The sequence below is a fragment of the Oxyura jamaicensis genome (genome assembly GCF_011077185.1).
Source record: "Oxyura jamaicensis isolate SHBP4307 breed ruddy duck chromosome 1 unlocalized genomic scaffold, BPBGC_Ojam_1.0 oxy1_random_OJ106551, whole genome shotgun sequence".
NCBI lineage: Eukaryota > Metazoa > Chordata > Aves > Anseriformes > Anatidae > Oxyura > Oxyura jamaicensis.
The window spans coordinates 12,297-37,796 of NW_023303234.1; the positions used below are offsets into that span (position 1 = coordinate 12,297).

General features: G+C 44.9%; 4 protein-coding genes across 6 annotated transcripts in view; 2 read left to right on the forward strand and 2 right to left on the reverse strand.

The window, feature by feature from the left end:
• LOC118156927 (desumoylating isopeptidase 1) overlaps positions 1 to 17,123 on the reverse strand; it is a 28,478-nt gene extending 11,355 nt beyond the window's left edge. The window contains exon 1 of the mRNA XM_035311159.1: positions 17,100 to 17,123. The gene's annotated coding sequence lies outside the window, so the exon portion shown is untranslated. The remainder of the gene's footprint in view (positions 1 to 17,099) is intronic.
• LOC118156926 (X-ray repair cross-complementing protein 5) lies at positions 21 to 13,422 on the forward strand. The gene is made up of 12 exons (XM_035311158.1): positions 21 to 133; positions 226 to 341; positions 629 to 767; positions 2,661 to 2,915; positions 3,758 to 3,941; positions 5,228 to 5,414; positions 6,641 to 6,809; positions 7,939 to 8,100; positions 9,002 to 9,131; positions 10,499 to 10,599; positions 11,421 to 11,534; positions 12,209 to 13,422. Exons 1-12 carry the CDS (start codon positions 34 to 36, stop codon positions 12,403 to 12,405), a joined length of 1,854 nt encoding a protein of 617 aa, XP_035167049.1. The 5' UTR covers positions 21 to 33; the 3' UTR covers positions 12,406 to 13,422.
• LOC118156928 (NHP2-like protein 1) lies at positions 14,018 to 17,340 on the reverse strand. Its single transcript, XM_035311160.1, has 3 exons — positions 17,184 to 17,340; positions 16,654 to 16,774; positions 14,018 to 16,034 (listed from the first exon to the last, which is right to left on the reverse strand). The coding sequence occupies exons 1-3, from the start codon at positions 17,184 to 17,186 to the stop codon at positions 15,772 to 15,774; spliced, it is 387 nt and encodes a 128-aa protein (XP_035167051.1). The 5' UTR covers positions 17,187 to 17,340; the 3' UTR covers positions 14,018 to 15,771.
• A 274-nt stretch (positions 17,341 to 17,614) lies between these two features.
• Positions 17,615 to 25,500, forward strand: part of LOC118156925 (meiosis inhibitor protein 1-like) — a 35,363-nt gene continuing 27,477 nt past the window's right edge. Inside the window, exons 1-8 of one of the 3 annotated variants that reach the window (XM_035311154.1) lie at positions 17,615 to 17,722; positions 17,952 to 18,075; positions 20,389 to 20,439; positions 22,058 to 22,131; positions 22,810 to 22,915; positions 23,128 to 23,331; positions 24,075 to 24,205; positions 24,782 to 24,896. In XM_035311154.1, the coding sequence (XP_035167045.1) occupies positions 17,615 to 17,722; positions 17,952 to 18,075; positions 20,389 to 20,439; positions 22,058 to 22,131; positions 22,810 to 22,915; positions 23,128 to 23,331; positions 24,075 to 24,205; positions 24,782 to 24,896 (913 nt within the window). Of the gene's footprint in view, positions 17,723 to 17,951; positions 18,076 to 20,164; positions 20,289 to 20,388; positions 20,440 to 21,811; positions 22,027 to 22,057; positions 22,132 to 22,809; positions 22,916 to 23,127; positions 23,332 to 24,074; positions 24,206 to 24,781; positions 24,897 to 25,500 lie in introns of those variants that run through there. The other 2 variants (XM_035311155.1, XM_035311157.1) reach the window with 2 other exon arrangements.

Genomic DNA, 25,500 nt, shown 5'->3' on the forward strand with positions numbered 1-25,500 from the left:
GCGCCGCCTCCCCGTTGTCCCCTCCCGCCGGCCATGTCGGACTGGGTGTCCTACTACCGCGCCGAGCGGCCGGGCGACGACGATGAGGAGCGGGAGGAAGGCGACGGCCATGAGGAGGGCACGGAGCCGGCCGGTGAGGCTCCCCGCCGCCCCCCCGGGGGCAGATCGAGGCCCCGGCCGGCGGGGGGCCCTTCTGCAAACGGTTTCCCCCCCATCTTCCCACAGGGGAGTACAGGTTCTCGGGCCGGGACAGCCTCATCTTCTTGGTCGATGCCTCCCAGGCCATGTTCCAGCCCTACCAGGACGAGGAGGCAGCGACGCCCTTTGACATGACCATGCAGGTGAGGCGGGCCCTGAGCGGCATACACAAGGTTTATTTCCTTGATATCCCCGGTAGAAAGAGAATGCTAATGAAAAATAAGTAAATAAGGCTGTGCACTACAAAAAACGTCTTGAAAAGCAACATCTTGAACTCTTTCTCCTGGCGAAACGTAGCTTAAAGCGTTCGTTGCGGTTCTGCCGTCTGCCAGAATCAACGCGTAGAAACTGCCAGCTGCCAAAGACAGAAAACTTTTGCACCATTGCTGCCACGAATGTTGACGTTCTGACCTGTGTGCATTCTTTTCAGTGCATCCGGAACGTGTATACCAGCAAAATTATTAGCAGCGACAGGGACCTGCTGAGTGTCGTGTTCTATGGCACACAAACGAACAAGAACTCCGCCGACTTCAAGCACATCTATGTTCTTCAGGATCTGGACAATCCAGGTAAAGGCAATAAAGAGATAGGAAGGTTTATGGAGAGGGCAGAGATAAAAAATAAAGTGTGGTAGTGTCAGTAACTGGCCTCTCTGAAAACAGAGGTATCAGGTAGACAAAAAGGTTCTTGTTAGTGAGATGCATTTTGGGAGGGTGGATTTAGAAATCTAGTGAAAGCTTAGAAACTTCATGAGAGATTAGCCTTTTCTGTTATAGTTTGTTCAGATCTTCTTCCTGTGTCTTTTTTCAATTTTACTGTGGTAATTCACTTGCATCTGTTAAAGCTAAGAGGATCTCAAAAGAACTCTTGAAAGCCCACCATGTGCTGGCCACACTTCAGAATAATATGTGGACATTGTAAGGAGCTACAGGTTACAGCTGGTGGAGAATATCACAGAATGGCTGAGGTTGGAAGGGACCTCTGGAGGTAATCTTGTCCAACCTGCCTGCTCAACCAGGGTCAGCTAGAACACGTTGTCCGATGTGTTAGCTGTTTGGGGTATTTCGTCCCTAATTTTCATAGTAAGTCTTGCAGTTCTTGATTTTAGTTCTTACGTTTTGTTAGGATTGCCTTGCATGCACTTGTTAACAAGGGTGCCAATTGTTGAATTGGAAAACCTAGTAGTAGTGCAATGAATGCATGCTTGGGGCTACAGATTATCTGACGGCTGAGAGTGTTGTAGGGGAGCTCTGTCTACTAGCTTCTAATAACTGCCTTTATCTCCGGGGAGGTTTTATTTCATTTTCTTAACTAGGAGATGCAGGTTAGTGCTTTTGCTATCATGCTTTAATAACGCATGGGTTTTCCTGTAAGAACCGTGCCTTGTCCTACCTTCAGAATTAATTACAAGTGGGACCTGACAAGACTGCCCAAGGTTCTTCTCCTTTCTTTAGAAGAAAGTGCCTTAGAATTCTAGCTCATCCTTTTTAGTCCTTCTTCCCTGCTTGCCCTTTTTGCCTTCATTAGAGGCAGTAGCTTCATCATGCTGATAAGGAGTGCGGGTGAAAGGTGGATGTTGTTAAAAAGGAAGAGAACCATACGTTTGCTGCCACTGGAGAGCCACATGGAAAAGACACGCTGTTATTGTTATGTAGTTGTTATGAAAACTTACGGTATTAATTAAATGAAAGCTGAGGATGAAAATAAAAATGGGGAAAAAAGGACATTTTTAGATGACATTTCAAGAGTGGTATGGAATTTGAGTGAAGGACAAAGGAAGAAGCTCTGCAGAGTGCAGTAGGTGAAAAATTGAAGCTTGTCTCCCTTTTTAGGAGAAGTTGTGGGAGAAGACAGAGGAACTTCTTTTAGATGGCTGGAGAAAGGAGTCATACTTGGGCTGGAGTAATCCACAGGTCTTTAAAAAGGTGGTCAGTACCTGACTGGAGCGGTACTCTGCACCATGTGGTGATCTGTGGGCTGAATCTCACCTCTAGACTGATGCTGTCAGGCATGTGGGGCAAAGGAGCAGGAGGAATCCTCAACCTTCCCAAAGTGGAGACAGGATGTATTTCAGTCTCCGCTCCGTTTGCTGGTGGCATAGAAGCCTGCCATTCCTCTGAAGTGGGTGCAATTGGTGCATTCCCTGATGAGAACTTGTCCTTTCAATGCAGAGGGTGTGTGATGCTTTGATCGCTGCATGTTTCCCCCAACAGAAGGTGCCAAAGCACTTCATCTCCTCTTGGCCCAAGCAGGTTCTTTGAGCTGATAACCAGCTTACAAAATTGAAAAAGTTAGGCCATCTCCAAGAGTTTTCTCAGATAGGTGCTGGAAGGGCACAGCTACAGAGCTGTTAGGGGGTGTTACTCAGATATCATCTGCAAGGAACCGTCAGCGCTTATTTGGAAGAGTTTGTGGTACTTGTTTCAGTATTTCTAATACGTGTAAACACTTACTTCCCTTAGGGGCAAAGCGTGTTCTAGAGCTGGACCAATACAGGGGAGAAGAAGGACAGGCGCTTTTCCGCGAGACCTTTGGCCACAATGCTGACTATTCCCTGGGTGAAGCACTCTGGGCCTGCTCTAATCTGTTCAGCGACGTCCGAGTCAGACTGAGCCACAAAAGGATCATGCTTTTCACCAATGAGGATAACCCTCACGCCAACGACAGTGCTAAAGCCAAGCTGGCGAGGACCAGAGCTGGTGATCTGAGAGACACAGGTCAGTATTCTCCCCTTTAACGTCGGCCTGGAATTTGAGACGATAAAAGTGATGTGATGTGTCCTTGCAGCAGATGTTAAATGCATTGCTGGTTCCTGATGGAAAAAGAATGTAAAATCATCAGAACTAAGGAATCTTTCTGGTGCTTTCTAAGTTAGAAAATTTGATATTCAATCTGAATTAGAAAATCCATGGTATCCGATAACGAACACTTACTTTCTAGGGTCTCTCTATCTATCCTCATACTGTAAATCAGAATTAGAGAGGGCCATGGAAAACAAACCATTGTTCTGCCTTTTTCCAGGAAGGAACACTAGGAAGGGAAAAATAGCACTAAGTCAACACAAAAGGAAGATTAATTATTGCATTCTGAATTAGCAGAAGAACAGCAAATTGGGCTCAGAGACTGGAGAGCAAATGTTTCGTTACTTCAGCTATGCAGCTCAGATAAGCCTTGTTTTTTTGAGTTCAGCATACATGCTAGGTCTAGAAGCTCTGAGGCATCCCTAATCCATCAGCTCTTATAACTGGGAAAGGGGAATTCGTGAACTGATTGCTTCCGTCTATGTCTGAAGGAAGATTAGGTTTTAAAGGAGCTTACCAGAGCTGTTCCACGCACAATGTTGATGCGATTCTTAATTAAGGAAGGAACCTTCTGCACGCGACATTGCTTTGACTGAAGATGAAGAAAGTCTTTTGCGTTTTTCTTTCACATCTGGTGCAGATGTGGCAATTTGGATCTTTCTCTGTCAATGACAGAGAAATCTGAGTGTGTTGTGGAACATGCCAGTGTAAGAAAAAAGCAGTTTCTGTCGTCCTCCTGTCTTTTACTTTCTTTCTAGGTATTATCCTGGACTTGCTGCACTTGAAGAAGCCAGGAGGGTTCGATATCTCTTTGTTCTATAGGGACATTATAAATGTAGCAGAGGATGAGGACCTTGGGATCCAGCCTGACGAATCAGGGAAATTGGAACATCTCATGAAGAAAGTACGAGCAAAGGAGGCGAGGAAAAGGACTTTAGTCAGGTGTGTGTGTGTAGTTACGGTATGCCATTCACTGGAAGCAACTGCATTTTATTTTCAGACTGCGTCTCAACTACCTCTTCTGGAATGATTGGTCTGTAAAGGCATCAGTACTTAGATTCCTCAGCCTTAATTCCTAAGTATGAGATTGGTGTTTCTTCCTTGGCTTCCAAGGATATTTATCCTTGGTGGATAACAAGAGTGAAGAGCAAAAGTGCCCAAGTAAAATATCTACCCCAAAATCATCAGCTTGTGGTCTAAAATGTTCAGGTTATAGTGCAATCAGATTGAAACAAAGCTTTGCTTACTAGTGTTAACTTAGAAAAAATTAATCTCAATGTGACTGAAAGGTATTTTGGTCTGTAATTAGATAGTTATATGTGGCCAGTGCGTCTAGGCTCTTGGTATGGCTTCACACAGCCTTGATATTCCTGATCTCCTACTGAAAGATTAGAGATACTTAGAGATACAGAGAGATTAAAGGGATCTTGACAAAGCAGATGGAAAGTATTTTTGGAACCACCTACTTCATAACAGTTGATTTTACTGAGTGAATTCATAGCAGAATGATGTGGGTGCCCAGTAAGTGAATTAACGTTATAGCCTGATGTTTTTTAAAAACATATTTAAAAAAAATCCAACTTCAGCTGCTTTTTATTGATCCCGCTTGCAAACTTTATTTTTCTGTTCTGGGAATGTACCTCAAATTTTCTAACACCCGAGGAAGAAGAATCCTGTACCAGTGATATCTTTGAGAGGAGATCAAATAACATTCACAGTAATTCACTGTCCTACGCTCAGAACTTCAAGATTACCTTCAATTTTAAACTTTTCCTTCTGAATTTTTCTCTTAACTTTATTTTAAATCATGGTATTTTTTGTCTTGATGGATTTCTTTTGGGGAATTTTGCTTTCTGCTTGAACGGTTGCATGAATTCAGAGGTCATTTTGCATTAAGCACAAGTGAAGCTGCCCACCCATGAACTTGTCCCGTGCTCTACCTGAGGGTAGCTGCCCTTCCGAGCGATAAAAGGTGGAAGAAATTTGGTAAATGAACTGTGTTTAAATAATTTTTATGACCAGAAGTGACAGCATTACAAGAATGTTTTTATGTGAGTGAAATTTTGGAGGAAGTAATAATATGCTTCCAGTTACACATGTGATTTTTTTGGGGGGGGAGGAGGTTGGAGAAAATAAATAATCTAGGAAATTACTGTTTTTTGTTTGTTTGTTTGTTTTAAAAATTGATGGTTCAGAAGTCTCAAGTCTGTATCTGCCTTTTTACACAGGTTAAATCTATATTTGAACAAAGATCTGTCTCTTTCTGTTGGTGTTTACAATCTTATTCAAAAAGCTTACAAGCCATATCCAGTGAAGCTGTATCGGGAAACTAACGAACCAGTTAAAACAAAAACGAGGGTATTTAATGGAAAAACAGGCAGCTTGCTTCTGCCTAGTGATACAAAAAGGGCTCAGGTAACGTATTACGTGTCTGCTTCTTCCTGCCACTGTGATTGTCAGACGGAGAGGTGGGGGGAAATGTTAAGCCTTTTGCTGTTTTTGTTTTGTATTTCACTTTCAAGATGAGATGCAGAAATATTTACATCTGTATGCCCCTGGGGATAGTGCGGTCACTTTGTAAGTTATGCAGAGAGAGAGCGGGTTGTTTCTCTGGCATGACTCTCAGGGAAAGCATAGCTGCTGGTAGCAGCATGCTCAGGAGCACAGGTCATTTCCTTCTGTAAGGCAGAGCTGGGTTGGCAGAATCTGACCTTGTATGGCCTTGTGCTGTCACTGCTGGTGATAGCGTTTGATTCTTTAGGAACTTATTTTGACCACTTTATTAAACATATGAGTGTGAATCACAGAGGGGTTTTGGAGCTCTTTTCCAAAGCAAAAAGGCATATTAACTTAGTTTGTTTATCTATTTATTAATTTGTTCTTTGCTTTGTCTTCCTGCTTGATAGCTTGGCTGATGTAGGTTGAATGATTGTCACATTCTGCACAGCCTTCCTTCAGAGCAGGATAGCCAGTTGCGAGGTGTATTGTCACAAGTGCACTTCGTGTTTCCTTCCATACCAACAGCTCAAGAAGTTTTTCTCTAAGATGAATTATTAGTTTTATTTATAGTGGACACGAGTGTCTTGAAATAAAATACAGAAGATAAGCAGAAAGCTGAACATCAAGCCTTTGCGTGTCTACCTTCTGCAGGAGTGCTGCAATACATTTTCACTTTTGTGACATATGAGTGATGCTTCAAAAGCATCAGTTCTGCCAGGAGTGGCTGACAGGCATCTGCTGAAGCAAGTTTAGAGCCAGGGATCCGAGAGGACCTCTGGAAGTGTCTGGGCAATCCCAGAGCAAGACTCGGGAAACTGCATCAGGTTATTCTGGGCTTGTTTGGGGCCTGTTCCGAGTAACTGCAGGGATGAGTTGTGACAGCCTTTCTGTTCCAGGTTTTAACCAGTGGCTTGGGAAAGTGCATTTTGCTAATGTCCAGTCTAAATTTCCCTTGGGACAATGGTTGCAGACTGTGACCTGCCATTTCAATGTGCACTAATGAGAAGAATTTGCTCTGTCTTGTCTAAAACCCCCTTTTCAGTAGTGGAAGACAGCAATTGCATCCTCTTCACCTCTCTCCTCCACGTTTTCTTCTGCTGTCATCATTACTACATGTTTTTCTCTGACTCCCTCTAATTTAGGTGTATGGAAACCGCCAGATTGTGCTGGAGAAAGAGGAAACAGAAGAGCTAAAACGATTCGATTCTCCAGGCTTGTTTCTGATTGGCTTCAAACCACTTTCAATGCTAAAACAGCACCATCATATCAAACCTGCCCAGTTCATCTATCCTGAGGAGTCCCTAATAAGTGGTAAGCAAGGAAGGCAAGAGAAGATTCATTACCTTGCATTAGGGTAATCAGCTGATTTGTAGCCTGTTTGGGTGGTGATCACTGAATGTAAAATCTTTGTCTAACTCAAAAACTTGCTGATGTTGAAACATATAGAAATAACTGCTACTGCCCCTCTCAGTTGCAGTTAATTTTTTCTTCAGTAGCAGAAGAGCTGACTGGGCTCTAAGTTTCGTCCAGGAAAAGCAGCTAGTCAAACTAAGCAGATGTAGCCCCAGAATATTTGGTTTTATCATTCATGAAAGTGAAGGATCCCGGTACCTGACAAGAAGGCAAATGTGATTTAAAACAAACAAACAAAAACACAAAGAAACCAAAAACAGTGAAGATCACTGCAGTTTTCAAGTCAGCTAGGTGTGTGAACACAATCCTTGGGAGGTGTGTTTGAATTAACACTTTATTGGCTTGGGAAGAGCGAAGGAGAGGATGCTTAAGATCGTGTTTTCTCCTTTTTTATCTATCTTTTTAAGTTAATTCATCTAGAAATACAGAGTTAATCCATCCCAAGATGCATTTGTAAAGGAAAAGGTCCAGCTCCTCCATCTACCAGTGGGTAAGGAGGGCTGAGTTACAACCTTGCATTGTCTGACTGAAGAAGAACCTTAACACTAGCTTCTTCAGCTTAGCAGTTGCCCGAATGAAACACGTTACTTGTCTGTCAGGTTATTTGTAACCACTCTATCTGGTGAAATACGAAGCACACATACGTGGTTAGGCCTCAAGGGGGAATATTGCAGTCTGAATTCTTAATTTGTTACTTCTGCAAAAAGTCCTGTGATGTGCTGCTATTTGTATGTCCCACCTGACCAGAGTTAGGCTTCATAGACATCTCTTTCTAGATTTCAACCTTACTTCATTTCTCAGGTGTTAATGTTTTCAGTTCTTTGCCCAGAACTCTGGCAGCTCTGGTCACGAGGGACAGTATGAATGTCATTTTAGAGGTTTCCTCCTTCCAAAAGTTGCTTTTACCCCTGGAAATACTGCAAGCATTCAAAGAAGTCACAGATATTGAATCGGTAATACCTAGGATTACACTCCTGAACAAAGGAGCAAACCTGTCAATCTGACCTATACAGTCTTTGCTTTACAGGGAGTACAACTCTATTTAATGCCTTACTGATAAAGTGCTTGGAGAGAGAGGTGATGGCGCTGTGCAGATACACCATCCGCCGGAACACTCCCCCTCGCTTTGTGGCCCTGGTTCCGCAGGAGGAAGAGGTGGATGAACAGAAAGTGCAGATAGCTCCTCCAGGTATGGGAAGAGATGCTTTCTTTCTCTACTCTATGGGATGGATAATAGCTTCCTGTGCTGTGTGGAAATATTCTTGGTGCTGTCTTACAGCTGGGCAGAGTGCTTTCCAACATGATTTTTCTTCAGTTTTGTCGTTGTAAGCATCTGATGTTGCATCTGTTCTTAAAGCCTCAGTTGCATCTTCACTTGCTTGGTTATAACATGGCTACAGTATTTTCCCTGCCTCCTACCTCTTTTTAGCAGATTCAAGTAACTGAGCTAAAAGATAAAAGCCCTTTTGTCTGTTTGTTGACTAGATGGACATGGATTTCCCTGAATTTTATTGTACCCTTGGTTATGTTGTACAGTGTTAAAAAGTTTCACTTACTGATACTTGCACTTTATCAGCTGAGTGGAGATCAGGGACCACAGGCAGACTCTTGCTCTTTTGCATTTTCTCTCTTCTTTAACTGGAAAACCCTCTACTGGGAGAATGTAAAGTAGGGGAATAACATTGCTTGTGTACAGTGTAAAGCATTTCAGAAATAACATCTAAGCATTAACCAAATTTTCCAGCAAGCCTTTTTCAAGCTCATATTTAGTGAAAGACGGGGAAGATGGACAAGTTATTGTGCTGTTCCACTTAAAAAAACAGGTCACAAGTTTCCAGCTTTTAGCTGTGCGTTTAGTAGGATTCTTTTTCAAAAAGCCAGTAGTGGTGTTAGGTTTTTCCATTGGGATTGGGATTGAATGTCATGTTTTAGGTATGAGGAGGTATTACTGATTGCTGCTACTTAAAACAAAACATCTGGCAAGTCTGGGGAGTCATCAGACCTACCTATTAAACATCTTGGTCTTTAAATCATGGTTTTGAGGATGTGGTTCTCAGTAGTTGTTCTCTCGCTGTCTGTTTTCTGTGTAGGTTTCCACGTCATTTTCCTACCGTATGCAGATGATAAACGGAATGTTGATTATACAGAAAAGGTGCCAGCCAGTCAAGAACAGGTGAACAAAATGAAGGAAATCATTCAAAAACTCCGGTTCAAATACAGGTACATGGAGATAAATAGTGTGGGTGGTGCACATTGGGAAGGATGCACAACACTACTGCTTGCTGTGTTGTACACATTTTTCAGCTGCAGTATCCGCAAGATGAGATTTTGCTGCGTGTGTTGACTAAATAGATATAATTGGGATGTTTCCTCATACCTACTAATTTAATCACAGAGTGGCCGAGGTTGGAAGGGACCTCTGAAGATCAGCTAGTCCAACCCCCCTGCCGAGCAGTATCACCTAGAGCATGTTGTGGCATCCAGGCAGGTTTTGAGTATCTCCAGAGAAGGAGACTCCACAGCCTCTCTGGGCAGCCTGTTCCAGCGCTCTCTGGCATTCTTTAACAGGTCTACAGTAAATGTTTTAGAAAGACATAGTTACAAACACATTGACTGTAAAACATTCAACAGCTTAGTAGTCCAAACTCAGTGGTTAAGCCAGGCACCTTAAAGGTTGTTGTTACAGTAGTTGGACAAGACTTTGAACTGCTCTCTAGATTTGATCTGGATTTTGTTCCACGGTATGGCCAAGCATCACTGTGCAAATGTTGCTGTTGTTTACGTATTATAGGGATTCGTCAACTATAGGTCTAGATAACTTGGCAAGCCTTGCTAGCTCCATTTCATAATGCAGTGTCTTGCATATATAAATTACATGCAAGTTTTTACTTAGAAGGTCTCAACGTACCTCGGGGTTGGGGAGCACCTTGAATTCCAAATATAAACTGTTTTCTTGTGTTCATCAAAAAAAGCGTCTCTTGCCCCACATCATTGCAGACACGTGGATAAAATGCATTTAATGAGGAAACTTTCAAGAGATGATGATTTGCATAAACAATCTACTTCCCTTTGCAATAGCCTTGTACAAACTTTGTTCTTAATTGTTCTGAAACGCCCAGGCATCACGTGCTGTATGTAGCATGTTTTGGAATTCTTTATAGTATTGTTGTGGTTCTCTAACTTGTTACAGAGGTACCACATTTTATTGTGGTTGTGCCAATCTATCACAAATTAAATTTGGATGAGAGTATGTCAGAGAATAGGCCTTTTTCATCATAGCTAGGACAAATTTAATAAAGTGCTCTTAGGGGACATTTTTTGTTATGTGGGTAGAAAATAGCACAGGTGGTATTAATGCAGGATGCCTCTGTCTGTTCATCTCACACAGCTTCAAACATTGTGGATACGTGACAGGGATGGTCATTCAGGCACATAAATTGAAAAGAGGAAAAGCAGTTCTACCAGTGAGATGGATTGAAGTGTGGGAAGGAGGGAGGTTTTACTTTGAAATAGGTTGGTTGAAGATCTTGCATGTCTTACCTGGCTTCTCAGCAGCATGAACTGAAATTTTGGGGGATTCTTGACAGGACCGACAGCTTTGAGAACCCGGTTTTGCAGCAGCACTTCAGGAATCTGGAGGCTTTGGCGTTGGATATGATGGAACCAGAAGAAGCTAAGGATCTGACAAGTGAGAATTACTGGTGCATGTGATGGGCAGTAGGATAAAGGGCTCTTGACGTTGTCTGTTTGAAGTCAGAGATCTGGTGCTACAAAACCAAATGTCTTCTAGAAGAATGTTTTAGTCATGTGCTGTTCCAAGATGTGGAATTCTGGATGTGTCTTCAAGAATTCTTCTTCAATAATTTGTCCTGTCTTCAAGAATCTAATTAATATTTTGGTCTGATAAATTGGCAGCATTTCTTACAGAATTGTTCTGCTAGGAGGCAGTGGTGCCACCTTGCGGCTGTGACGATTTATATCTAAGAATATCTCAAGGGGTAGAAACCTACTTTTGAAGGGGAAGGGGTTTTTTGTTTGTTTGTTTTGTTGTTTTAATTTTTGTTGTACTCTACGAGTAGTGTTAGAGCACCTATTTGTTTCTTCTGAAGTGATGCCTAGGTCCCTGTGCTAAGTACTGTGCAAATATGAGAAACAACCTATTCTGCAACAAACTGCTTGGAACCTTAGGTAGTAAGCTGCTGTAATTGTCCAAGGTTAGACCTAAGTAAAGGTCTGTATCACTTCTACCCTGTAAGTTTTGTTCTGTGTCTATATTTATTGTTCAGGGATGTGTGTGACACTACTGCACATGTATAATACAAATCCTTGTTATTATCTGTGAATTAACTGTGAATTTCCCATTTGTGATTATCACAACATAGCTCTTTGCATGCTTGCAAGATGCTTGCATGCTAGTTTTTACAGAATCAAGATTCTGTCTTGGGATGTGCTTGTTTAGACTCCCGTATTTGCTCTGTTTTTAAGAGGGCAAATCTTTCTCCTTTCTAGTGCCAAAGTCTGAAGAGATGAGCCGCAGGCTGGGCAACCTGGTGGAGGAGTTCAAGCAGCTGGTTTATCCTCCTGACTACAACCCTGATGGGAAGGCTGCAAAGAGAAAACAAGGCAAGTAATGACAGTGCAGACACACAACATGGTGTCTGTGTTCTTTTTTCTTTTTTTTTTTTGTTGAGGCTTCTGTGTTTTCAGTGGTTCTTAGGGAGCACAGGATATTTTGGGATCCAGCTAGACAGCTGCTGGCATGAGAAACTGCATAGTGAAAACCCAGAGTGTTATAAGAAGGAATATAGGTAAATTATTGTAATATATACAAATATCTTTTATAACTTCAGGTTTTACAACAGAGAATTAAAATTATTAATACTTTAAGTCTGTGTTTTGGGTGAGGAAACAGACTTTTATTCACGGGACATTTTTGCAAGTCCAAGATGGGCATCTTTAGGACTACATGTCTAATTAATGCCCAAGTACATATGTAGTTTGGGAACCTGTGAAACTGCGTAAAGGAGTGTCAGCTGAATTCCCTCTGTGAACACAAAGTTTTGCTCTTGAGTTTGAGATCCTATCAATGAAATCATTTCATTTACGTAGTGAGTGACGTATCATATCTGTATCATTTACGTAGTGAGTGACGCCTTTAGAAAAAAATGTAAAGTGTGTAGATAGCCATTAAAGTGTCATGCTAATGGCCGCTAACTGTGGTGTGTACAAGAAATGCTGATGTCTTTCTATTTTAAAACTGTTTTTAATCTTGGTGGTATAAAATTTGTCTTTCTTAGCCTGTGATGATCAAGCTGACAAGAGGCCCAAGATAGAAATCTCAGAAGATTCACTGAGGAGTTATGTGCAGGCTGGCACTCTGGGCAAGCTCACTGTACCTGCTCTGAAGGACGTGTGCAGGCTTTATGGGCTGAGGAGTGGGGGGAAGAAGCAGGAGCTCATAGATGCGTTAACTGAATACTTTAATAAGCACTAAGCAGGAACAGAAAGCCCTGCTTGACTTCCATCTGCTTAAAGATGTGATTGTCTTAAGTGTATGCTGAGTCTGTTCAGTCTTGCTATGGAAGAGAAGGCAAACTGTTGCTGAATCTAGCAGTGGAGAAACTGCTCGTCGTTACAAAAAATCTCTGCAAACTTGGATTCTGTTCACAGTAGCCAAAGGCAGAATTAAACTTCCTGCTGATTCAGGTCACCCACTGAAAGTGACCACAGTTGTGCCTTCCTGGTTTCTTAATAAAAGTTACTTTGGACTTCTCTGCAACACCAGCTATATATACCACCTTTTCATCAAAAAGACAGCAAAACTCACTTCAACGTAAGAAAGCAGAATGATCCATGTTAGTGGCACCACATGCATTCATCTGTCTGTGTGCTAACACAGGATGCAAACGTAGTGGGTTACTCCACTACTCTCCAAAACTGCCAGCGTTAGTCCTTATAATCAAAATTGGATTCTTTTCTACCATCAGTGTTACAAAGCTCACCAGCAGATCACAAAGGAGAAAATCATGGGTGGTGGTCAGTAGCCAGTCGCTGGGGCAAAATGCCAGCGCTTCGTAAAGCTGCTCAGCCAGGTCTTCCATTTTTAAATGGCAATTGCAAAAGTTGGTTTTAAAAAAAAGAGAAAGTCATGTTGCCTGGAGGGCTGCAATCACTGATGACAAATTACTAAGATGGCACAGAGCTTTTCCACCTCTGTAGTGAGTATGAGTCCGAGTATTGAACAGGCTTTGGTGCTAAAATCCGTGCTTGAAAAATAGCTCGTTGTGGCAGGTAGCCCTTGCTTGTTACTTCCACTATTTTTTTTAATTATACTTCTAGAGGCTGCATTTGGGGATGTGTAAATATTGGTTTTCAGACTCTCACCCCAGGATGTCCCACCTGTGTTGCAGTGCAAAGTGAGTTAAATTTTTGTTGCTGTAGGGAACAACGCTAATGGTTCCTAAACTGTAACTCAGCACTGGATGCAAACAGGGAATACGTGAGATGCTCATTTTGCTCTGCGTTGTTTTTTTTTTTGGCACGCTCAATTAGGCAACATGCTGAAGAATTAAGTCATGTATTAAAGTCATGCCCGTGCTGTAGCGAGTGTGGCACTTGTTAGGAGCCAGCTTCAAGCACTGTGTTGACACTGCGACCACCCTAGCTCTACCAGCACGCTGCCCACTTGCACAATACCTCTCAAAAGAGGAGCTAACATGTATTGAGCTCTGTTGTATTGGAACTAGAGGGCCTTACTTTCAATCACCTTGCATTACAGTGGGTATTTTTAATAAGGATTTGTCTAAGCAATAAATTCCTTTTGCCCTTAGGAGAAGTTAGTGTAAACGCTTGTCTTAGCAAGACTTGTAATAGTGAGTCTACTCTGTCCTTAATTCTGTGAATTTTCCTTTCCTGGTTGCCCTTGTTAACTTCTGTCTTGGCTTGCTAACCCCCGAGCGCAATATGTTCCAGGCTTTAGATGATTATGGCACATTTTGTCTGGGTTATTACATTTCCCTTTTTTTCTTAAAGCAGGCTATTACATTAGGCAGAAGTTTAACAAGGATGGAGGTAGAAAGCTTCTGAGCAGAAAATGAAGACAGTTCGGCTTGCTCAAGAATCCTTTATTTATGCTCCTTATGTGCTTTGTTTTACATCAGGTGTTTTGGCACAGTACAGAGAGGGCAAGTCCTTTGCAAAGTTGTGCTTTTAAGCACAACTAGCTCAACAATCAGCATCAGGGAACAGCAGCTTTTCTAAAATTCCTACAAACAATAGGACTCCAAAATCTTTGTATTGACTCAACAGTAACGTCCTTGCTGAGGTGAATTTATCAGCCATTTATAAAAATACACAAACATGATTTAAGTCTCTTTGTGAGATGGTTTCATCTGCTTGGGATGTACTTGATAGAGGTATGTAGTTGGTACCTCTGTGGAAACATTACAGAACTTATTTTCCCTTCTGTTGTTGTACCACTCAGTCTTTCTACTCTAGCTTTCCTTTCCATTTTGGAAAGGTGAGAAGCACAACTGAGCCAGGTAGCCACGTAAGGAGCCAAAAGCCTGGGGATAAACTTCCAACCGTTAGAAGTCCAGGCATGCTGCAAACGTGTTTGGTGTGATCTGCTCCAACACGGAGGTTTACTCTTCTGCTCAGACAAGGAATTGGATTTATTACACAATTTAAATACAGCTAACTGTAAAACCACCACCAATCCAAAACGCTGATGGTGCTTCACGCTTTTCCAGATCAGGAGGTCACCTATCATTCTCTTCTTGAGCCACGAGTTGTATTATCTGAAAAATTACTTGCTCTGTTGTTCCGGCCATGACTTAAAGCATCGATCTTTACTTAGATGACCATAGTGCAGTAGCATCCCTCAAAGCATGGGATCCTTTTTATGATTTGCCAGATGTATGGTACTTGTCAGCCACAGCAAGATGCTCTCTACCACATTTTGTACTTAAAAATCCTAGGAAGCCCAAGCTTTGCAGGTCATCGATACAATCCATGCAAAGGAAACCAGAGGATGAACTACCACACTGCAGCAGCCTTTAGGCAATCTCCGAGCAATTTAGCTTTACAAGTAGGAACGCTTCAGTTAGTGGCAAATGCTTCCCCAAGGGAACGACAATTATGGACATTCCTGTGTTTAGCTTTGTCAGCACTTTTATTTTCTTAAAAAGACAGTATTTAAAAATAAGTGAAATTAAGACATTTCCCCTTGTGCACTGCTGTAAGATTTCCGCTCCCCGTACAGCTTTTCCAGAAGTCTGTTGTCTGGCCTGGAGAGAGGTGGTTGTGCTATGGGTACTGATCTGGGCTCCACCTGCTGCTACACAGTAGCCACTGCCTTATACAGGGTCCATGCTGCTTCCTTCAGAACAACTCCAGCAGCCCGAATACCTGCATCGTACTGGGGAACCAACACGCCTTGTCCTCTGTAGACTAAACCCTTCTGAAGCACAAAGACACTCACACCTGTTAGAGGCTGAAGCTTAGCAGAAATACTCTAACACAAAGGAAACTAACAGGTTAAAAAAGCCCTGAGCAGGCAGACATGGAGATAGGGGGAGGGATTTTTTTTTTCTTTTGAACATCCAACAGTAAATACAATTGTACAACCACTTTTCAATAAGTATTACAATGAGAAGGACGATGTTGGAGTGGAATAAGAGAAAAGAGGGGGAAGAAGAGGCAGAGACACTTTAAGAATTAAGCCGCTATTAAACAAAAAGGTGGTGTTTTGAAATGGAACACTGGTATAAAAACTCTATCATCACCAACTAAAGCTAGACAATAATTCCCCCTGACTTCATCTTTTACCCATTCCACACACACTTGAAATCATAGGCATTTAGACCAACAGTCTTTCTATAGCTTGCTGGACAGACTGGATCTGGGGCTTTAGCTGTGATCCCTCCTTGATGGTGATTGAACAGGCGATGACGGGCCGGGAAACACCGCAAGCCCGGCCCAGGGCCTGCTTGGAGCGCACGAACACGTAAGGCACATTCTTGTCCTCGCAGAGAAGAGGGAGGTGCAGGATGATCTCCAAGGGCTCAGCGTCAGCAGCCATCACAATGAACTCCGCTATTCCTCGGTTCAGCGTTTTCGTGGCTATAAAAGAAACTGAAGAGTAAATCTAGGTCCTTCTGTAATGCACATCTAATGAAAAATAACACTAGGAGATGCTGAAATTAGCATGAGCAAGAAGAAAATCTAACAAGAGGACAGGCCAAAGAAAACCAGCAGCTATAGGACCATGGAACAGAACCAAGGCAGCTTCAAGTGCAGGCTGAACAGAGCTGTGCTCAGCAGTGCACTCATGCAAGGATGAAGGCTGGCCTTTGGAGTACAAGTAACAGATCCTAGGGAAGGGATTATTCACAGGGTCACACCTGGGGTACTGTGCCCAGCTCTGCCCTCAAGCACAGGAGAGATTCACAAACAAGTGAGGCCAGCACAGGGCTGCTCATGTATGATCACAGCACACACATGAACAATACAGTTTGAGCTTCTACCAGAACTGTGTGTGAACATTGGAAAGCTTTGTTCTGTGCCTGAATATTGCTTAAGTAGGCTCTAAGGAGGAAGGAGGAGAAAGATACAACAGCCAGATTTATATGAAGTCATTGGCCCACAGCTGGAGACAAAATAGTCTCTAGCCACAGCTTCTCAGAGAATCCTTGCAATAAACCCAGCATTTCTAGCACCCTTTTCAAGAGGGAGGTCTCACCTTCATTGGCTCCCTTGCGAAGCTGCTTATAGTTGCAGGACTGCTGCACAAGATCCAGCAGCGTTTTGGTGAGCTGTGCGTCCGCCAGCGGGTAGGCTTTGGGGTTCACTTCTGCCTCGCTCTAGAGGAAGGAGAAAGTGCAGAGCGTTACATCAGGAGCAAAGGAGCATGTTCAGAGCACTAGATAGCCTACCACATACACTGGCTGCTGAGGTCACCTCACGTTTCTGCGCTGAATTTATAATTTAAAAAAAAACACTCCCCACAAACCAGCAGCAGCCACCCAGCGGGCAGCCTCCAGGCGTTCAGCACCACAAACCCCACACAAAAGGAACCCTTTCGGCGCCGGGGGCCCGGCCGCGCTGCCTCCAGAGCCCCCCGGGGCCGCCGGGACCGGCCGGCCCCGCAGCCCGGCCTCCACGTGCTCCCCGCCCGCCGCCGCCGGGCCGGGCCCGGGGCAGGGAAGCGGGGCCGGGACCCCCAGCCCCGGCCTCACCCCCCCACATCGCGCCCACCCCGGCCCCGCTCACCATGGCGGCGGCAGCCCGGTGCGTGAGGGAGCGAGGAGGAGGAGGAGGACGAGGATGAGGCGCAGAGCCCCGGCGCAGCGGCCCGGCCCGCCTCGCCTCGCCGGAACTGAGGGGACGGCAGCGGGAAGGGGCGGGCAGCGCGGGGCCGCCCCTCCTTCCTCGCCTTCCGTGCCGGCGCAGCGCCGCCTTACGCCGCCCCCGCTGCCCCGGCGGCGGTCACCGAGCCCCGTAGCGCCCTCCCGCTGCGCTCCGAGGGGCTGCGGGGCCGGACGAAGCTCCCTTCCCCTCCCAGACCCCGCTGCGGGACGAGCGGCGGCTCCGCCGAGCCCGGCCCGGCCGCCATGTCGCCGCCGCCATGTCGCGACCGCCGCCGCCCTGCGCATGCGGCCGCGGCCCGGCGGGGCCGAGCTGATGGCGGCGGCGGCCGCGTGATGGCGGCGGGGGCGTGCGGCCGCCACACTGCGGGCTGGGCGCTGCCCCTCCGCCCGCCGCTCTGCCTCGCCTGCGCCATGGGCACCCTGGGCGATGGCGAGGCCTCGGTGGGCAGCGCAGACCCCACTGCCTCCCCCTGTTCCCCCGCATTCACCCCTCACAGCCTGGGGTTTGCGGTCATGGGCTGAGGGGGCTCGGGGCAGGCAGCCCTGGGGTGGTGCTGAGCTTTATCCCAGGCCAAAGCATTAACGGGTTGTCCTCTCCCTGACGGGTTTGTCCTTTCCCCGACGGGTTGTCCTGTCTCTCCCTGACGGGTTTGTCCTCTCCCACCCGCAGCTGGTGCGGAAGAAGCACGCGCTGTCCCGGCTGCGCGATGCCCTGGCCTGGCAGGCGCTGCCCGTCATCCAGCTGTTGGCACTGGACGAGAGGGTCTGCACCTCTTTGGTAGGAACCCTCTTCGGTAAGAGCTCCCTTGGGCCGTGCCAGGGAGAAGGCAGGTGCCTTTTGGGGGGATAGGCGTGAAAACGTGAGGTTTCTCCACATTTCAAACGGGTTAGAAAAAGAAACATTAGGAGACAAGTTACCCCATTCCATGCTTCCACCAGCACTGCTAGGCGTAGTTGCTCCCCATGGAAAACTGCTTGGAAGAGGTTAATTAATTACCCTGCTCCCCGAGGAGCAGAGCTGGCGCATTAATAAAGCTCCTGCAATTTTCCTGACATTTCTTTGTAGTCTTCCTGGAGAACAGAGTGCTCATGGCCCTTCTCAGGCTGCCCTCCGCCGTGCTCTCACGCCTCGCTGCTTTCTCGTCTTGCTGAACTCGGCGTTACGTGAAGGTTCACACAGAAATGAAAGCGTGAGCTTAGAAGGGTGCTGCAGGATCCAATATCAAATATGCAAAGCAGTAATCTATACAGTCGTTTTATTTTTTCACACCATCATCTTAGATTTGTAGAAATTCTGGTAGCTGTAGGTCTGTGGTGCCTGCTGCTTTCTGGGGGGTTAGCCTGGCAGCAGAATGCAGGGTTCAGAGGGGTGTCAGAAAGGGCCTTTCCAGTAACAGCCTCTCAGATCTTGAACATCTCCGACTGGTTTTTCTTTTCATAGCAGTGCTGTTGGTTTTTGAAATGTGTTAAATCTTGTCAGAGAAAAAATACTGGTGTTAATGAGGAAACAGGAAGGCAGGAAGAGAAAGGTGCAAGGTATGAATGCAGGTGCCTTCAAAGAGCAAATATAGCGGATTCCTTTAAGTCCACGATCCCAGCTGCACATCACAGATACTTCTTGTTTCGCCCTTCCCCTCCCATGACACACTGAATAATTCAAGCAGCATTTTCCCACTTGGATTCCCAGCACAACCTCTGCTGTGCGCGTGCTGGAAACGGTTTTGTTACTTTGTGCAGGTTTGGTTTTCTGAGTTGCACACAGCTTTACCGAGTGCTGCCTGCACACACGGTCCTGTGCAGGTGTGGAGGGGGCAGTGCTTATGCCAATTCCGTCCTACACTGTATGATCCGAATGCTAAATGCCCCAGAAGATGGGGAGCTGTACTTGCATTTCAGTGTTCGTTTCTAATTATAAGTAATCAGTCTCTCTGAGAATACAATTACATTTTGGGGGGGACAGCTGTGGGATTTTGCTGTACTTGGTGTAACTCGTGGAACAGTTGGAATCCCAGTCTAGGCTTGGGGTACAGCAAAGAACAATACGTATGTTACGGATTGAACTTAAATGAACCAAGGATACATTTGATGCAAGAGTGTAAGAAGGACCCCCAAAGGTTTAAGCAATGCTGTGGAGGAAGCAGGAGAGAGAATATTAGGTTAAGCACAGGCAGAAGAGAGAGGGCTCAGAGAACAGAGGTGTAGTGTGGAGAATTACTTACGAGTGGATGGTAATTTTCAGCTGGTGTGGTGTGGCAGAAGTAGGTTCTGAACCAGGCTGGTCAGTGCTGGAGATGCCTGAAGTTGGAAGGAGCTGAGAGGTAGGGTTAGAATCACAGAATCATTAAGGTTGGAAAAGACCTCCATGATCATCTGGTCCAACCACCCCCCTTCCACCAATGTCACCCACTAAACCATGTCCCTAAGCATCAGGTCCAACCTTTCCTTGAACACCCCCAGGGATGGGGACTCCACCTCCTCCCTGGGCAACCCGTCCCAGTGCCTGACTGCTCTTCCCGAGAAGAAACAGCAAAGTGAGTCAGCGGTTTGTTCTCATTTGTTGCCTAATTGTGCAAATAACTTGGAAAACGGTGCCTAATAACAGCTTCAATTTAGTGTTGGAATCGTTTCCATATGCCTTAAACCTAGTGTTTCAATGTAGTCTCAGCGTTTTCAGTACCGTGGAGGGAGAATGCTGTTCTCAGAGATAGGACATCTCACAGCTGGGCTCTAACTTGTGTTGTTCTGGAGTGCTGTAATTCAGATGAATACTGCTGGGTACGTGCAGGGTAACATTTGCAGTTTCATATTTACCTACATAGGTGGAGCCACTGACTTCAGCTATAAAGTACAAGAGTAAAAGCAATCTTGTAAAAAAAAATACAAGAGAACCGAGTGCCTCATGGTCCCTTTGTCCTGGTTAAAGGGGCCCTTTTACAAAATACTCCTTGAGAGTATCCAGCCTCCTCTGACAAAGTCAAGTTGGTCTCGTGTAGGGGGAAACAAAGCAGTACTGAAAGAATTTGCAGCTCTTTTTACAAAAAGCGTTTACAGCATTATTTATCACAAGCAGGAACGAGTTCCGCAGTTGATTGTGGTTTATCTTTTAGGGATGTGCCATTCCGTGGAAGACAGCGATGCCCAGGACCAATTCATAGAAGGTGAGAAGCAGATGTCATGTCTCAGCCACTGGCGGTTTGTGAAGAAGGGTCCATCTTGCCTGGTAGCGTGAGTGAGATGTTCAGCTTCTGCACGGTTGGAACTGGGGGGAGCATCTGTTTTCTTTCAACTGCAAGAGTGACAAGCAGGCTGTGCCAGTATTTGGGGGGAGGAAGGGTGAGGGTAGGGAAGAAGTGCATGCAGATTTAAACATTAGCATTTCTCTGACAAGTTCTGCATGCCCCTTGAATTTAGTATCAGATTGTTAACAGTGGTAAACAAAGCTCCATCTTTGGACCAGACTGAAGTCTCATTAAAGCAAATGGAAATCTTCCCGTTGGCTTCAGTGAGCTTTTGGATCTAGTGCTTTCTCCTCAGAATAGTATCTGGGGTTTAGCTGTACAGGCTCCAGGTTCCTCTTTGTGAGCAGTCCTTCATTTCTGTTCTGAAGGAAGTGCCTGCAGGTCTGAGAAGGGATCTCTGCAGTCCAGTTATCCTTGGGTATCTCTGCTGAGTCTAGTGGTTATCTGCAGAGCAAGGATTTCCTACTGTCCAGCTATGAGAGGTGAAAGGAGATGTGACCAGCTCCTTTCAGAGGGGTGTAAGTTTTCAGTCATGTGGTTGAAACGGTGTTCCAAAGGTGAGAGGTCATTCTGCCATGATATGGTTCTGCTGAGAGACAGATGCTCTCGAACAGAGGAATTTTAACTTAATGACACCCAATTCTTGAAAATTCTTTGTAATTCTGAGAGTTCTGGGCAAGCAAGGACCATTAAACCATCTATATATCACCTGCCTCGAGCTATGCCTCTGCTGAGAGGTGTAGCTCTTTAGCTAAAGTAGGTCTCCTAGATAAACCTGCACTGTTGCCCTGGGTATACCAAGAGACAATGAACCTAGAAGTCTCTGGTATTTTTTTACGATGATTTCGTGGAATACTAATGAAAAGAATGTGTTACTGTAGAGTGTGCTCTGCTTCAAATGAGTCATGCCACGACAAGAAGATCTATACAAACCAGCTTTATCAAGTCATACGGAACAACGTTGGGCACAGTGTCTCAGTTAAGGGGAACAAAGATGAGTAGGGCCTTGCTTTCTGGAGAGGTGCATGGGATACCTGCAGTCGGTAGAAGTGGCTGGTAGACCTCAGGGACAGTAGCAGCTGGAGGAGGAGCTCTCAGACTGCTTCCAAGGACACTCACAGCTCTGATGCCTTCTCCGGAAGGATGTTTTCAAAGGCCAGTTTTCATACAGCAGGAAGCCTGCTCTATTCAATTAACAGATTTTTTTTTAATAGTTTCAGACTAGGGCTTTGTTTCCTCCCCTTCCTGGTTCCTTATGTTTACTTGGTGTCCTGATGCTCTGTTTGTCACTTGCAGTTCATTTCCATGCATGGTTTGTGGTGCTGCTAGAGAAGGATTGCTGTAATATTGCCACAGAGAGCCCCGGCTGGGCTATCAGCAGTAATAGCGCTGGGACTGCTGGCGTTACCCTGATCTCTCAGCACCCCACACTCATTTAATGTCTAAGCTCTTTGCTCACTGGCCTGCTAAAGCCCTGTGGAAGATGGATTGTGAGTGCTCTTCGATGTGAGTTACTGATCCTGTTTCTTCTGCCTAGTTCTGGTGCAGCTGGTAGTGGAGCTGAAGTCCGAGCAGTACTTGCGCTGCATTTTGGATGAAAGCCAAAAAGAGGTCAGTGAAGATGAATTCCCTGCCCTTCCCTTCAGTTTTTCAGAGGTTGAAGACATGGGAATGAGAGCCCCTCCAACACAGCAGCTACTGCACTCAGATGGAGCTTCTGCTGTAGCATGGCGTCCTAATGCCAGCTCCCCTGCTGTGATTTTGGCGTTGTTGGTGTCTACTCTGGAGTTTTCTATTGTCCCCATGACGCGTTGCAGCTGTATGGCTTCATGATGCTCTCATGAAGCTGTGTGCCTTCCTCAGATTCTTCTTTTCCTCCCTTACCATGACAGCGGTACGAGGAGCTTTCCCAGCCCGTGCTTTTGCTGTCTTTATTCCTAAATTTGTGGTGGACCTACGGGATACAAAAAATCAGGAAATAGTAAAAGTGGGGAGAAGTTCAGCTGGCTTGTCTGCTCATAAAGGAGCTGGGGAGGAAAGGGAAGAAAAGGGACAATAAGCAAGAGATTTCTTGGATTCATTAAAAGACCACTGCTATGTTTTGAAGACTTAATAGGTGTGTTCAGAGTTTTCCTCTGATCTATCCTAAATGGTGAAGAGGACCCACTTTAGGAAAAGTCCTGTTCTGGAGCATTATACATCACAGAGAGCTTGCTGCTCTGTGTGCATTTCTACCTTGGGCTGTGTTCTTAGCCGTAAAACATTTTCTTCTTTCTGTCCCCTCTACAGCTGAGCAAAGCAACTACCATGAGAGGCAGCCTGCCCATATTCACTCTCCTGGGCAAGCTGGCAGATGCCATCCCAGTCTTTGCTGATATACTGGTGGTAAAGCACAGTGAGTAACCTGCCATGCTCCACCGAAGGGTTGTAGTCACAGCCCTAATACACGTAAGCGTGCATGCACCGCCCCACCCCCGATGTGTGAGTTTGTGAAGGTCGCACAAGAATCTTGTCCCAGAAGTTGGAGTGGTGTTCAGACCTCTTGGGTTGCTTTAACAAAGTCAGTTCATTGGTGTGAACGCTTGCAATTGCTGTTCCTCACACTAGGTATTTTAGTGGATCATCTACCGTTGGGCTTGATGTACCCAAACGAAGGTGTAAAGGCTGCTGTCTGCTACTTGTATGGCAAGCTGTACTCCTCTCCTGTTGGCACAGAAAGGCTCTCAGCACACTTTGAAGAAAAGCTGTGTGGTCTCTTCTTGAATACTCTGGGCCATGCTCAGACAAAGGAGCTTCAGGTTAATTGTTTGGGTAAGGCATTGCTGAGAGAAACTGCAAGGTGCAAGGGGAGGCTTAGAACAAAGGAGAAATCCTTGGATGGTTTAGATGCCCTGATGTGGGTTGGTCCCTAGAAGAGCTGTTTTTCTGCTCGTTTGAAGCAGTTGACCCTTGCTGTTACCACACAGTAATCAAATGACCCAGACCTGCTGCTGAGAAGTGCATATGTGCACTGTGTATAAGTGAACGCCCAGAAGTCTCTAACGCAAACGCTATGCACAGACAGGTGGGTTTTGTAGGGCAGTGGGATGGAGTCTAACAAATATCATCTTCAGGTGTGGGGCATCATGTTCTTCAGGTTAAAAAGGTAACGTGGAAGCGGTGTTTTCGTGCATTTATGCTTCCAACTGCATTTACATGCCGGAGAGTATAATTTCAGCCTTCCTGGCACTTGTTTGCAAACCATCCAGGGAATTCCTTTTTCTTGTAGGAGGTGAGTAAGAATTGGATTGCTCCTTAGATCATCTACTTAGCCACTGCAGAAAGATGATGATTCCTTTGAAAGCTGAGCTCAGGCATTACCCCTTGTGAATTTGTACTGATGTGTACTGATGATTTCCATCGATACCTGTAACAGTGCTCCATAATTTTATACTGGGGGTGCTTTTATATATATATGTGTGTGTGTGTGGCTGTCCTTTAACTAAATACAGATATTTCTGTAAGAGCCTGTCCCATGTGCAGTATGATGCTCACTCTTGCTCCCACTTTTTCAGGTTTGCTAAAGGAGCTGCTGAAGTCTGACCATTTTGTATCCATTCTTATGAATAATTCAAGGACAGAGGAGAAATCTGAAAACTCTGACTTCTTAGAAGGGGAAAATCCACTTCCACTTGTTCTCAAAAAGGTGATTGATAAAGTAGTCTTAGAGCATGCAGCCTATGACTTTCTAACAGGTTATCCCTTGTTCTGAGATGAATTGCTGGTAGAAGTAAAAATTTACTAGCCTCTATTGAATCTTTATTCAATTAACTGCTGTTGCCAACACTGACTAGCAGTAGAGACTGCAGTGGAAAATGGGGACACCCCCATTGATCTCATTGGTCATTCCTGAATCATGCAGGGGAGAAGTTTTCTGTGTGGCCTCAGCTGGCTTTACTCACCATCGCTTGAAACTCTTGTAGTGCCAGTAAGACTAAGCATCAGGGCAGAGCTATTTTTACTTCTATAAGTATATATATATGTGTGTGTGTGTGTATATACATATTCTTATATTCTCTATTGTAGTACTCATGTTGCATTTTTTAGTGCATTTAACCTAGTAACCTTGTCTTACCATACCAAGTTTAATTAGTGAAATACATGCCAAAAGAGAGAGATTTTATTTAGTTATTTTAATTTTTAAAATTTATAGGGAACTGTTCCCTACTCATATCTGCACGGTTGACTTCCTCTTTTCTTTCTGGCTTTTGCTTCCCATCAGCTTTTGTTGACCAGGGATGAGATGTTACAGGCAGCGAGTTCTCACTGTGTGGCTGCAGTGCTGGTTCACTCCCCCAGCAGATATGCTCCTGCCTTTATCCATGCAGATGTCCCAGGTAAAGAAGTGCAATAGCATCATATTTTTTGTCTCCCTGTCTGTTTGTTTTAGGAATCAGCCTGGCTCCATGAGACCCACTGTTGGCATAATCTATGCAATGACCTTTTTGTATCAGTGAAAATGTCTAATGCGATCTTAGAAACAGAAGTGAGTTTTCAGTTGAAAGTATAATAGCAGCTGTCAACAGGCAGAATGGAGTTTCCTCTGCATTTGGGCATTCCTTGAGGCCAAGGCTCATCATGCAGTATAGATGATACAAGGCCTAAATAGTCTGGGTTCCCATGTTATCCCACTAAATACTGTAAGTGTGCACAGAATTTGGTCTAGGAGGTCTAGCTTTAGGATCCATCTGTGGGAGATGGTTCATTGGTTCACTCTACTCCCAAAACACAGAAATGCTGTTTTTTTGCAAATTCTTTGTGAGATAGAAAAGTTCTGAGGAAAAAGAGATCACTTTGTCTGTTATAGCTTGCTTTTGGCTCTTCATTTGTGCCAAAAGTTAGAGCCACAATTCAGCTCCTGCTGGATAAGTTTGTGCTGGGAAGAAGCCTGCCTGTGGGTCTCTGCTCTCCAGTCACTGTTTTGAAGACTGCCATACCTCC